Source organism: Schistosoma haematobium, chromosome 1, assembly GCF_000699445.3.
Source record: "Schistosoma haematobium chromosome 1, whole genome shotgun sequence".
Taxonomy (NCBI): Eukaryota; Metazoa; Platyhelminthes; class Trematoda; order Strigeidida; family Schistosomatidae; genus Schistosoma; species Schistosoma haematobium.
The window spans coordinates 16,278,876-16,294,808 of record NC_067196.1 but is presented as its reverse complement, the minus strand read 5'-3'; the positions used below and the strand labels follow the sequence as shown (position 1 = coordinate 16,294,808).

The 15,933-nt window shown below is 31.9% G+C and overlaps 1 protein-coding gene across 1 annotated transcript in view; it reads left to right on the top strand.

Annotated features, from left to right (window-relative positions):
* TRIM9_3 (E3 ubiquitin-protein ligase trim9) overlaps positions 1-15,933 on the top strand; it is a 76,284-nt gene that overhangs the window by 24,680 nt on the left and 35,671 nt on the right. The window contains exons 2-3 of the mRNA XM_051211448.1: positions 12,755-12,850; positions 14,153-14,386. Of these exons, the coding sequence (XP_051073261.1) occupies positions 12,755-12,850; positions 14,153-14,386 (330 nt within the window). The remainder of the gene's footprint in view (positions 1-12,754; positions 12,851-14,152; positions 14,387-15,933) is intronic.

Genomic DNA, 15,933 nt, shown 5'->3' with positions numbered 1-15,933 from the left:
ACAAAAAGTGTTCCGGTCATATTCAATTTGGGATTTTTTTTCAAAGACTCAAAACTAATCTAATTTTGAGATGGTGGAGATTTGTAGCTCAGGTGGATGGTTTTGGTGGAGTTTTGTTCTCTGAGCTCAGATTCAATGTTTAATGAATGTGAAATACACTTTTATTGATATATTCAATCGAACTGATTATTATTCAAATCGGTAAAGTGATTTTTTTTTAAAAAGCGAATATCTTTGATCGACTAGAAACTGATCAAGCGGGTTGTAGATATGGATTATTCATTGAATATAACAGTTATTGGTCTATGGAAAAAGAAATCATGCATCTATCTTGTTAAATATTTAGCAACATTATAAATTATCATTTATAACTTTGTGATATGCATATTTGTCACAACTATAATTTCAATAAAGAGATCTGATTTATCAGTTAGTTAGTCATGATCAACAAAAAACTTGGCTCAATTGTACACCTCATATTTCTATACAACCTCAGAAAAAAAAGTGAAATAAAATTCACAAAGTGAATTTCAAGACTCATTGTTCAAAAAATAAATTATTATTCCTAAGAAGATAAGATTTAGGTTTCGACCCTTGATACCAGTCATTTTCACAAAAAATCAATAAACGTTTGTTCTACTGTATTCATGCTTAGATGATCTGATTAACAAATTAAAATTTGAAAAGTGAAAATAATAAAACGATATTGTCTATGATAAGAGAGCTTTTTCTCAATTTTTTTTCTTTGTTTATCCTCAAATATGTATAAATAAAATGAGGGTGGATAACTTGAGTAACTAATGTCACGAATTCATTAGCTAATCAACAACTTAAAAGCAAATTATACAACAGTACATATTCTTAACATTTCTTAATCGAAATAAGCAATGCGACGAGACTCTAATTTATGGACGAGCCAATCAGAGGCGTTTTAGAGATTTCAAGGCTACAGCTCCAACTTCAGTGCTTAATGCTAACGTACGATCGGTTCACAGGGAATTTTGTACAAAACATGATAATTGAGCGGCTATAAGAAATAAAACGGCAAAACTATAATTTGTGAACGAAACAATTAGGTATAAGATAATAGATCTCGGATTTTAACACGAAAGCCTTTCATTCATTTGGCTAAATAAATTTCTGGTATTATAGCTGATGTCAGTTCGGGATGAAAACCCCATATATAATTCCTAACTAAGGCAAATTACAACAATTATTGCGAACTGGATAATAAAAGCACCAGTAACACTGTCTGCAGCCAGGTATTACAATATATACGGATATTAGGAGAACGTACAGACTCCTACATAGGCTTGGTTATGTGCATCGTGTCGTTATCCATAAATAGCATTTTGTGCACTCAACAACCGAAGTGCACATTAACAATATTGAAGCTATGTGGTCGAGGTTGAAAGTGTTTTTGAGACTTTATCATGTCTCCAGAGGCCGACTATTGTGTAGCCGTATGGATGATTTCCTCTACTGCATGCATTACGATTTTAGAACCTCTGAACCTCTTTCTAGCCTTGACAAGTTTTTGAACCATGTATAAGAAGTGTATCCATTTTATTTCCTTGGCTTTGTATATCATATTTTTACTCTATACTGACTGTTTGCTGATTGGCTAATATTTCTCAAGGTTGCTCGAGATTCGTTCAAAGGTCGTCCATAAATTAGAGTCTCGCCAGCAATGCAAATGTTAATCTACTAAGTAATAAATTAATGAATTAAATTTTCATATTTTAATTCCTATTTTTTTGTTTTGAATTAATGTTGTGATTCGTTGATGCTCTAAAAAAATCACTCACTTTAAAATTTGCTGATTATCCAAGTTACAACTATACATCAAAAATGATTGAAGTTATCTTGAAATCTTTTATGTATAGCCACTTATCGAAATACTCCAACGGAGAGTAGAGACAAAAATTTGAATAGAATAACATGAATTCACTAAGTTGATGTCAGTTGATTACAACATTACATGTTGTGAGCTGCTTATGAGAACCTGATGAAATAAACAAGGTGAATTCATGTTATTTTGCTTGAATCTATGTCCTTGCTGTCATTGAAATAATGAAAGCAGCTTAGTATGTGTATAAAAAAATATATACCTGATAGTTTATTATTAAAAAGAAATTTACCCATAAGAAATATTTTAGATGAACAATACAAACATTCTAAATAAATAATATATTTGTAATATCCCAATGAGTAGAAAACTAGATTTTCCGACGTTTCGTGACTTAATGTAAGTCACTTCTTCAGAGAATAAATAACCAAATTAAAATTAATACAAACATTCATCTACTTATCATCTTCACCTTCATCTAAATTATGGCAACTCAAACTGATGTACGTACGTATGGAGTTCTGTGTTGTTACTGACTGACTCATCTAAATTATTGCGTGTAATCAAATGATAAAATCTTAGAAGTAAACTTTTTTTCTGGTTGTTTTTTTCAATAGTTTGATCATTATTTCAATATTGATTTAATATTTTATGAATACCCTCTAGTAAGTGAGTAATTCAATTTCAAATAACTTGCTAAATGAATCACGAATTATATATGTAATCCCTTATATTTGACACAACTATCCCAGTAATCAATCAATAATTATCCTTGTCTTGACTAAGTCAGTAAACATTCACCTTAGAGAATAAGTAACAAAGAAAAGGGTTGGGTAGGGTTTAGTTCATGTTGTCTATTCACATAAAAAAAACAAAATGTGTGATATAACTGTATTTGACAACAACAAGTTGAGTTAACAATAATAATAAGGTGTTTTACTTACTTTATGGACAAGTAGAAAAAGCGATGAATCTTACTGCCTATTTGTTTATTTGCTGGTTTAATGATTATTATTATTATTGTTGTTATTGTTATTTTCCTTCTTATAACAAAAGAGGATAAACAATCTCATGAAATGATAAGTGAATAAATACTAATTTGATTGATAATGTTTATTGATATATAATCGTTTAACACTGAATGTATCAAACTTAATTGTGTCCCTCCTACCACCAAATAGAACATAACAGAAATATTATTTATCATTAAGATATACGTATTGTATAGTTTACATAATAGACTGATCTTGTTTATATAGTCTATTAAAAACCAATAAGAACTGGATAGTTGTTTCTTACATTACTAAGGAGTTCCATGCTAGGAGGAAAAATTTGTCTACTGTTTCTTGATTTATATACATAGAACATGCATCTTTCTTGTTATGAATGAAGTGTGTGTGAATTATACAACCATCCTTCAGTGTCTACTAGTTAGAGGCTGTCTATCGGAAGCTCTAGATTTCATATTAAATGAAACTTATCAATTAGAACAGTGTAACTGAAACCTTGAATACATTGGTTTTCTCTAGGTAACTTTTAACTATTTAACAGGGTATATTTGTCAAATATTTGTGAAGTATTGCAGGATATTATTTAAACCTTAGTGATTGATTAATGGTGAAGTTCATTTTCAGACTAATGTAGCTCGAGAACATGAAAATTAACTTTTATAGATTATGATAGTTGTGTCACACTTTTTATTATTTTATTTTCACAAATCAACTGTATAATCTTAACTACAAAGAATTCTTGATCTGTTTTTTAGTCATATTTGTCAAGATAAATAAATGATAGGCATGACCAAGTATACAAATATCTACAAATTAATTATCCCCCAAATGCCCTGGTACGGCAGAGAGTCAGGAGTGTCATCCCTCCCTCTCGAAATGCTCCCATATGGTCACATGCATACAACCACTGCCTTCTTGTGGCTGGGGTGTTGTTTACGAAATCGATAAAGACGAAAAGCGAATGTCCAGCGCTTTAACCGAGTTGGTGGACAAGGAGACTCCACCTAGGGGGACTTGGAAAACCCTGGTTTCAAACCAATGCTGTACTTGGGCTCCAGGATCCTGAAGGAACAAGTGGCGTATGAACCTATTGTGGATGACCAGCTACCATGAAACTGCATCTCCTTACGTTACTCCACTTCCTTAGACTTTTGGGTCAAAGGCTCGGGATGTGCCCCCCCCCCAGAGCAGTATCCCAACCCTGACACAAATCGAATGATTTATGTGGCGTATATCTATTTAGTGTCTCCTTGTACCAATGTTTATATGTTTAAATAAATAAATGTTTATCATGTAACTGCACATAGAAAGCCTACATACATTACACATAACAGGATAGATTCATAAATAAGAAAAACAGCAGAAAATGCACAACATTTGTATGTAAGTTAAGCTTCAATTAAAAATGATTTAAGATTGATTGAAATAACTAACGAATGTATAATGAAACGACACTTGTTTATTTATTTATTATGGTCTTAAAAGATAAAAAATATCTTAGTGTTTAAGTAAATAAATGGTTAAAATATTATAAAATATATCAATTTTAATGAACTAAGCTATGTGAAGATTAACTAAAAAGAATAGAAGAGTGAGAGAGAAAAGAAACAATCCAAAACTCATACTTGTTCCCCCCCTCAGTATACATGGTAACACATATGTCTGAAGAGTATGTATATTGGTATTTATTTTACACTTTAAACGGGTGCATATAATTGAAAATGTACTCCTTTTTATGTATAATCTACTGTCTTGTCTAATAATTATAGTGTAAAAAGTATCACATATATATAGTGTCATGTTGTTCCAGTTTAAAGCCAAGATGTTAAATTGTATATTTTATGTTTTAATGTTATTAAATCATATTTTACTATGAGAATGGGTTTAATGGAATAAAGGTTTTAAGAATAATTTAAAAAGATTTATTACTATACCATATGTACTTGTCGAATATAATATATAAGCATATAAAATACACATACAATATATGCATCAATGTATATGTATATCACTTCAACTTGCGAGCAAACATATACATATTCAACTTAATGTAATTGTGTATATTTATCCATGAAACTATACGATTTTTCTATTCGGTAAAATATACAAAATGAATCTTTGTCATATATATATATATCGTTATTAGTGAGGGGTTGAACTATACTGTTGTTGAGATTCAAGAGTGAATTTTGAATCAGTTTTTCTTGGTATATATTCTACCTGAACATCAATAACCGGATAATTCAAACCTTTATTAATAATAATAATATTAATATCATACCTATTGAATGAATTAATTGGTATTTGAAGTCAATATTTCAGTGGATAATACGTCGAACTAAAGGTGCTGAGGTTCAGTTCTAATGAGAAAACCAACAATGAGATACAGGTACATTTATATGACGAGTCCCAAATATAATGAAATACACTTCCTGTATCCACCTTTAAACAATCCATATATATATATATATATACATATATATATATATATATATAACATTTCACACGGTATCCTGTTATTTTAACAATCTATTCACTTTCTATTTTTCGAAGAACCTCAGATCTAAACAGTAAAATTAACCTTATCCAATTCCAGCAAAAAATCTAATTTTAATCCCAAAGGAATTCTCACTGATTAATTTCAAGAATGATATTTAATAAATGACTTATTTGAGTAATTATTTCACTTTTCTCATCAAACAGTATGATAAGTAGTTTAAAATGCTATGAAACCTAATATACATTTTATTCTTAACTCTGATTTCAAACCAATGGTGTATATGGCCTTCAGGATCCTGAAGGGACAAGTGGCGTATGAACCTATTGTTGATGACCAGCTACCATGAGACTGCATCGCCTTACGTTACTCCACTTCCTTATGGATTAGACTTTTGGGCCAATGGCTCGGGATGTGGCGCCCCCAGAGCAGTATCCCAACCCTGACACAAATCGAATGATTTATGTGGCATATATCTATTTGGTGTCTCCTTGTACCAATGTTTAGGTGTTTAAATAAATAGTATATCACCTATTTTCACAATATGTGAAAATCTATATGTTTTGAAAAGGGTTAAGAGATGAAGAATTTCTAATTGGAAAACTTACTTAAGCAAAGGAACTATTCATACTTAGGGAATGTTGAATAGATATTTCATCTTAATTTAAGTCTTTATTTAAAGAGTCATTGTCAGTCTTATGCGTAATCTCTTGTCCAATATCCCAAATTTGGTAGAGTATGTGATATGTTTTCAACGGTTAGTTATTATCAAATTGATCAAATCATTAAAATGATCTAGATCACTTAAAAATTAATTGATCTGCATTAAAGCAATCAAAATCATATCCTGTATGATTATTTTAGGGAGTTACTAGCTAAGTTACTATGAAATTTAACTGTTTGTTGGTTCATTAATTCCGACTGTTACAATATGTAGCATAGTTTATATATACAAAGGAATACTTGATTAACTGTTTATTTAATTTTAAATTCTGCAGTTTACTTTAAGTCTATCATTTTGTTGTTATTTTCACACCTTATAAACAATCTGTATGTGATGTACCTTAGCAACAAATAGTACACTGACCATTTATAATGACTTTTTCACAAAAAAAGAAATAAACTGGTACGAAGAACAGTTAGCTTATAATATGACCTTTTACATATCGGGAATGTTTAGATTTGATGAAAATACTTCCAATGTGAGGTATTTGAAATGATACTATAAAGATGGTGATAGAGTTCAAGAGATCAATGACTTATATTATCATATAATCCTAATTTGATATAATGTACATTTGTATTACATTTGAATTACCTTCTCAAATATTCACAGTTAAGTAAATCACCTTGTAAATATGTTTTCAACTAATGGAACTTATCAATAATCATGATATGAAATAAATATTGTCTTTCATTATGTTTTTACTTGAATAACAATACATATATTTTAATTTACTGAAATAGTGTTTCGCTATCAGATGAACTTTTATTTCTAGTTAGCACTTCATTTGTTGCATAAATTATCAATCCACGGTGGTTATTATTTAACTGTACTTGTTAACCATCAAAATATTTTTATTTCAGTTTGAAGTGATCAAAATTCAGTAAAAAAAGTTCGTCCCGGAACACTTGAACGGTGCACACACATGACTCCACAGGGGGGGGGATTTAACCCAGTATCTTCAAGTCTCATGATGATTACCTAACTGTTAAAAATACAACTTTTAACGGCACACATTTTCAGATTCAATTTATTCGCTATTTAGCATGATGTTCATTCAATTTAATTAGTAAGGACTTTCACTCTACTGGTCACAACTTTCCACTAGCATTTGAAGAACTTATTTCGAAGTAAACTGACTATTGTAGTTTAGATGAATAGGATTTGTGGAGATGATATTAATTTGTAGAAGTCTTATTATAGGACAAAGCACATCTCCAGTGCTCTTTAGTTTTATATAGTACCTGAAATAAGATTATTTGTGACGAATATCACCTAAAAACTAATCCTTACAAACTCCTTCATATGAACTTTTCGATATAATGATAGGTCAACTATCTTCACATTTAATATCTTTGATCAAATAAACTTAATCAATGTAAGGAACTAACTTATACTATGACTCAGGCTAGCTTCCTGTTGTATTCAGTTAAAACTGGACGTGTATGTTTTGCATCATTCATCTCTATCTTACTAGGTGGAAGTATTACGCAATCGAGAAACAATCATTACAGTTGACCAGTTGTCGAACTGATTCTATCACTTTGACTTAAATAATGACTAAAAGTACATTTATATTATTACTAAAATACATATTGGAAGCATGCATATATACAAAGATTGAGATACTATTAAGAATTGTCTAAAAACTAAATCGGTTGTGACCTTTTTTATTCCAATACAAAGTCATTCATTTCAACACAGCATGCGTCTGATTAAAGTCTAGATATGTAAAATTGTATAAATGTTGCAAGACATATATGCTAACTCAAACAATGGTTTTCATCACACATGTCAATATCATTTCAACAATCAGTAACAGTTTCGCAAATTCCTAATCTACAGATTCGTCTCATTATTCCTTTCCTTCCTCAGATAAATAGGTTGATGTCATTATAGTGTAACAATTATTGAGTTATATCTCCCGTTCGAATATTATTTAACACAAATAAATATTTCAACAGTTGAGATCATGAGTCAATTGAAGCTAGACCACCATGGAAAACCTGGAAGCACTGGACGGCCGTCTCGTTTCATTGTGGGACTCCTCAGCAGTGCGTATCCACGACCCCGCCTCGTGGAATTCGAACTCAGGGCCTGTCAGCTTTGCGCCAGGCGCTTAAACAACTAGACCACTGAGCCGGCCAACATCCAACGGTGTTAATGTCTAACTTCAACTAATCCACAAAATTGAGCGACACATCCACCATTTTCATCAGTGAGTTTCTACCTCACAACTGACCCGGTTGAACTCTACTGATCACTGCTTCTCAGTAGAACTCCTCACTAGAACACATTATTTACATATAAATGATCATCATAGCAGTTATTACTTTTAAAAAAAGATTTCACCAGTTAATTTCCAACTTATTTTGAATATTTCATTTTAAAAACTGAATCTTACAATTTAAGTGAACAGATCAAAAATGTCTGTATGAAACTTTAGGACAAAAATTTGAAAAACATATCAGTCACGTCAGTTGTATAAGTAGTAGGCTCAAACAAAATACTAATCCAGACAAAAGCACTTATGAATTACAAATTACACCCTATTATGACAAGTGTTATAGTCAAGTAGTTCTTATTTATTTATTTGAACACATGAACATTGGTACAAGGGGGCACCATATACATATGCGCTACACAATAACAATGAGGCCAGCAGTAGTTATCATTGATTTGTGTGAAGGCTGGAATACGATCCGGTTTTCTTAGGGGGCCACACCCAGAGCCTTTGACCCAGAGGACTAATCCACAAGGCAGTGAAGCAACGTCAGGAGATGCAGTTGCACGGTAGCTGGTGACCAACAATGGGTTTGTATGCCACTTATTACCTCAGGATACTGGGGTACATGTGTAACAATGGTTTGGAATTAGGGTTTTCCAACTCTTCTAGGTAAATCTGTAGTGAACAGAACAGCAGTGGGAACAATGGAATGTATTTGAGCGCATAATTAAAGATCATCTCAATAAAATCTGAGAACCATATAGTAAATCGTTAATCTGCAAAATATCAAACCATCATCTCAAACTTGACTGTTCTTGTTGCAAACATCCATCCATTGTCTTAGATTTCATTGTTCATGGGTTTTCATACCAATTGCATACGATTCCCGTTCTTTCCTCATCAACCTTCTACTGAAATATATTCTATGCCTGACCACAATTATATACTGCTTGTGTGGATATAAGTAACCCATACCACAAATCCTTCATATCCACAAAAACCCGATCAAAGCATCGGGCATTTGCTTCTCATCCTCTCAACTTCGTAAATAACATCCCCGTCGCGGGAGAAAGCAGTAAGTAGAACTTTCCTGGAAGTGGCTGTATACACGAAGCCATCATAGAGCATTTCGAGAGAGAGAGAGAGAGCGAGTGGGCTGACTCTTACCACCCTCCACCGTACCAGAGCATTTAAGGATACATAATAAAATTTTATGTTCATGGAAGATTTTTTTACCGTAAAACCCGATACTGATAGTTAAATTTAAATAGTTTCACGATGAAATATGAATACGATAAAGTATTTTTCCATAGCACAATGATTTCTCTACCGGATACTTTAACTTTGGATCAAAATCAGCTTAAATTAAATCCTACATGAGTTACGTAAAAAAATGAAGTGCTCTTACATTGTCCTGAAACTATTTAATTCGTCTAGAATATTTTAAACTAGATTGTATTTCTAATACTGATTGAAACTTTTAAAACTTCATATATACTAATACTTCAAAGTTTGTTGCTTTTGTGAGTAAAAATTAGTTACTCATAGAATGATTGTATTAGAACTAGGTTTAAATGAACAGCGAATAATTCTTTTTTTTTCGGAAAGAAAATTTTTCTATCGACTTGTTGCTAAGCTTAATAATTTAATATCTTGACTAATAATTCAAATAAATTATCTATTTGACTAAAATATATTCATGTCAGAAGGGTTTTGTGGATATTATAGTAATTGTTTAATAGTTGAGATCATAATTCAATTGAAGTTAGACCACCATGGGAAACCTGGAAGCACTAGGCGACCACTTCGTCCTATTGTGGGGCTCCTCAGCAGTGAGTATCCACGACCTTGCCTCGCGTGGTTAGATATTAACGTCGTTGTATGCCAGCTCAGTGGTCTAGTGGTTAAGCGCTCGCACGCGAGACTGATAGGTCCTGGGTTCGAATCTCGTGAGGTGGGATCGTGGATGCGCACTGCTGAGGAGTCCTACAATAGGACGGAACGGCCATCCAGTACTTGTAGGTTTTCCATGTTGGTCTAGCTTCAATTGATTCACGAACTCAACCATTAAGACATATTCGTTGCTTACTTAGAAACAGTATCAAATAATTTAAATATTTATCGGTCTTAGTGACAACAGAAAACATCATTGATTTAGTAGGTAAAATATTTTTGATTCAGATCATGAACTGATTAATGTTAGATCACCATTGAAAACCTGCAAACACTGGACGGCCATTTCGTCCTAGTATGGGATTCCTCAGCAGTGCTCATCTACGATTTCGCATGTGGGACTCAAACCCAGGATCTTTGGTCTAGTATCCACAAAACCCCTTCTGATACTAATTTGCACATATGTTTCTTATATTAGTTTAATGACCTATACTTGATTTTATTCTCACTAGATTGTTGGATACATTTTCAAATTAACTATTAAATTTTTTATTCTCCAGTTATTGAGAAAATAACATGGTTGACATATTTTGATGTTTATTAGAACTGATACTTGCTCATTAAATAACTGGGCGCTTTATTATGATTACAATATACTACCTTCATATGCATACATGATGTTTTACTTTCTTCGTACGCTGGCTCGTTTGTATCTACTAGATTATGTTTCGAACAGATCTATGAATTTAAATTGCATACACTCCGTTCAACAGTCTGACTTATTCTACGTAAACAATAACAGACTGTTGAGTCAGTCATTGGCAATTAAGAAATTAATGTTCTCGTTCTCACAAAATTCACCGGATTTATCTAAGTCGCCTAAAACCTTATTAAGGTGGGAAAATTTTACTTCTTTTATTTTTGCCATTGATTAAGCTTCTGAACTGGAAAAGAATCCAATAAATTCACCATTGACTTGCTGGCTCACAGAAAAAAAGTAGCAAAGAAATTTAGAGAACTTTATTCGAAGATAAGAAACTACATATCAATTTACCACCAAATAGTAAGTAATTTAATGTTGCCAGATCTTCGATGCCAACAAAACTCGACTAAATCAGATTCGTAATATAAGCAATTATCTAAATGATTCACTAATAAAGTAAAGGTTAATCATGTTTAATAAAGAAATGAAGCATATTGTTGCCTTAAGGATCGATTTTGTGCAATACTATTTGAAGCATCAAACCAATGATTCTTCTTATCTAATAAAGTTGAACATGTAGCTGTATTTATCTTCACAATCAAGATTAGAGGACACTAATTTCATTAATCAGTGCCATCTGTTACTCTTACCATATTTTTGATTTGTCTACTCCAGTTCTATACCAGATAACATTGAATATTCTGATAAGGAATGAATGAACATAAAAATCACTTACCTAAAACACCTAAATTTACTCATTTTCACAATTTCACTAATTGATTCTTTTCATTGACTTAAATCTAAACACCCTAAAGTTAACATAAAAGCTTAAATGCTTATTTGAATTAAAGTAAAATAAAAAAATTGAGGCAGATCAATATGAATTTATTTTATTTCTTATAATAAAGCCTAGAAACTAATAACATGGATTATGTGATAATTATGAAAGATTTGGAGATTTTGTGTAGGCTTAGGTAGTTAGTTAGATAAGAGACAAACAGTTAGATGAAAAGATGATTTTAGCGTAAGTAAAATAACGAATCGTTTGGAGAAAATTACATTAAAATGACAATGACAATAATAATAATAATAACAGGTGATTTTAATTAAAATTGTCGATTTATCAACGTGGAAATAAATCGATTACTGTCTTGTTGTGAATCTATAAATTCTATCTAAGCTTTCTAATTGCTACTTCTTCAAGTCAATCGAAGAGAAATGGAGTTATTTTGACTGTTGCTACAATTATTGTTTTGGCTTTATTCAAATTCATAAAGAAGACCAATTGTATGAGATTTTTAATGATTATTTAGAAGTAGGATGACAACCCATACCTAATTTTTTTTGAATTATAGGATATGATCGGTTGTTTTGAAGTGGTTATAGAGTCTTTGATAAATCTATAGAAAGGCTGATATGTTTGAGATCAAACACAAATCTTATCAGTTTAGGGGTTGTGGTGATTGTTAAGTTTTTGATTGAAATAATGAGTCAATTGAAGCTAGACCACCATGGAAAACCTGGAATCACTGGACAGCCGTTTCGTCCTAGTATGGGACTCCTCGGCAGTACGCATCCACGATCCCGCACCCGCGAGATTCCAAGCCGTGACCAGTGGAGCTAATCCGTGTCGGGTAGAAACAGGTGTCTACCTCAGTACAATGGAAGATGGTCGCGCAATTTCGTGGATTGGTTGAAGTTAGACATTAACAAATCTTATCGTCAGATTCGCTAACAGACACTATACTTGAAGTTTCACATAAATCAATGTTTATTTCGATTTGCAAGTGTTATTAAAAGTATTGTTAATATTAAATCATTCAAACAATCCACTTATTTTTTCTAAACTAGGCTGAAGTATCAAAACTTCTACATAGACTTTCTGAAGAAGCTAAACGTGGTGCCGAACTTGTCCAATCACTAAAACACACAGAAGATCAACTAAAAGTAAGTTGTTTTATTTTCGGCCCTATCGAAGTCATATATATATATATATATATATATATATATATATATATATATATATATATATAGTACAGTATGATATTTTCATGCTGCAGAACACTCCGGATTGTCAAAATGACTATTTGAGCTTTCCGTTAATTATAAGGAGAGAATTTATTCATTATTCATCTTAATTATAATTCCTGTCATTTAGATATTTTAAAATACAGATCGACAAATGTTTGTACTGATCATTTTCATTGGATAAATTTCAACAAATGTTATATAAAGAACGATCTGTTTGAATTACGCTTAACAGTTGTTTATTAGTAAAAAGACTATGTTTTAGATTATAATTTAATGACTGTATATTCTAGCTTTTATTCAACTATCAACTGTTCTATCTATATATTAATTAAAAAAAGGTGGGAGTTAAACTACAATATGATAAAGGAGTTTATCTAAAATCTATGAACTGACTAGGTTGTACTCTTTGAAATGTGAATGGATCTGTCTGTCCTGAAAGTGACCAGGTTCAATCAGAGAAAATTTGATATATTGAAACTGTAGAATCATTCAACTTGAAAAATCTCATTCAACATCTCAAAGTTGATATTAAATTAAAATATTACTTTAATTATTATGAAACAATAATCGTTTTGTGCCTTCAAAATATGAAATCATGCTTCAGGAATAAGACAAGAATTATTAGGATCACATATGGATCTAATATAATCATCAAGTTGGCCTTTTAGTTTTTGACATGGGAAGCTAATAAAAATTTCAAAAAAAAAACTTTATTTGAGGGATTTGTAAGAAATTAGGCAGAAGGAATACACATTTATTTCTGAGAAGTTACAAAGTATCCATATAATACATATATATATAGCCATCAATCGTTCATCGGAATCTTTCTGTGTGCTCTGCCATTTGAACTGTCTTCTTTTCTGGTTTCTAAGTGTTCTGTTAACGCTGTGTTTTCGATACTCTGAAACACTTCACTCCACCTGACATTTGTTGCAACTTCGATGCCACGTCCCACTACACACTACCTACAGACCTTCTTGTGAGTAGTGTCCACTACAATATGAACTAATCACCACGACGTTCTCTTGCATTCGAATACGTGGTAACTAAGATGTTACTTTCTGCATATCAAAAACCGAGGTACAGCATCTTTAAATATTTTACTTTGAGTGATGGTAATCAATAATAATAATAATAACAATAATAATCCATTATAACCAAAATATCCTTTCGAGGTATCATATACGATAATTATGATTTTATCATTTGAATCCTCAGAGAAATATTTCGAATATGGAAACACTTATCAACAAAGAAATCGATATGCTTGTTGATGCTCTACAGGAAAAGCGTACACAGCTTATTGAAAATTTACACTCAGAAGTACAACAAAGACGGCAGTATATACGTGAACAAACCAATCAGGCTGGAAGCAGACTTTCTTCAACAACTAGTTTAATTTACTTTGGTGTAGAATTAATAAAAGAGCGTGAATCATCCGCTTTTATCCAAGTATGTTATTTTTAAACTTACTTATCCCTTTATATTACATAATAAATAATGTTATCAGTCTAAAATCATTCGTGAAAATCTACACCAAACCTCAGTTGAATAGAAATGATGAAGACCACTAGGTGGCATGATTTCTCATGTGAAATTATGTTAGTCAGAAATGAACTTTGACTGAACAGTCAACGTGAACTATTTTAATCACTGTGGTACATCAAAAAGCAAGACACTTCAGGACTGTCATTATTATTTATTTATTATTTTATTTAAGCATATAAACGTTGGTACAAAGAGATACCAAATAAATATTCACCACATAAATCATTCGATTTGTATGAGTGCTAGAATACTGCTCAGGTGCCTAAACCGAAGCAGGTGGTTTTTCCTAGGAGGCATACCCGTAGCCTTTGACCCAGAGGTCAAATCCACAAGGTAGTGGAGCAACGTAAAGAGATGTAGTCCCATGGTAACCGGTGACCAACAATTGGTTCATACACCATTTGTTCCTTCAGGATACTGAAGCCCATGTGCACTACTGGTTTGGAATGAGGGTTTTCTAACTCCCCTAGGTGGATTCTCTGTGTCCACCACACCGGTTAAAGCGCCGGATATTCGCTTTATTTGTTATAAATAATCATTCATTTTAATATAATATTAAAGTATACAGAAATGACCGTAACTTTCTTTCCATACTGGTCAAACATATTTTAGAAATATCAAATAATACATTTTCGTGAGTTAGTAATTAAGAAATCGCTAACTTCTGTACTACTACTACGATGCAGATAAACTTAGATTCTTAAACTGGTCAAATATAGCTCATGTAGTTTATTATTTATGAAATAAATAATTATGCATATTTAATATTTCAAAAATGAGTGTGATATGAGATTTTAAACTAAGATTTCTTATCAGTAAGAAATTAACAATATAAATTAAGTAGTATATGTATTCAATGAAAGAGATAACATTGAGTGTTCATGCGAAGCTTCAATTCAGTGGAGGTACATTTAGCGGATTTTCACTTTTTCCAATGGTAAAGGTACTCAAACAAAGAATATACTAGTTCAATTCATCACTTACATGTATATTTACCCATTTATTTACTATTGTATAGTTATAGCCAAATCAGATATACTTTCAGAAAATCTAATTTAGTATTATTTAATCAGTATCTCTTTGAATAATCCAAAACGGTCACGTAAACTCACAACATAGACTTTTTTCTTTAAATTTGGTCTATAATGACAATATGATAGACAGGGCTAAGGTTTTTCAGGTAAGACTTCTTGAACGACCAATAATTTCTATATTTCACCTTTTGTAATTCTTCTTTACTACGTTTCGTATTCATGACTATTTTGAAGTTGAAGTTAGACACTAACACCGTTGGATGCCGGCTTAGTTGTCTAGAGGCTAAGCGCGGGACGGATAGGTCCTGAGGTCGAATCTTGCGAGATGGGATCGTGGGTGAGCACTGCTGAGGAGTCCTACAATAGGATGAAACGGATACCTAGTGCTTGCAGGTTTTCCGTGGTGGTCTAGCTTCA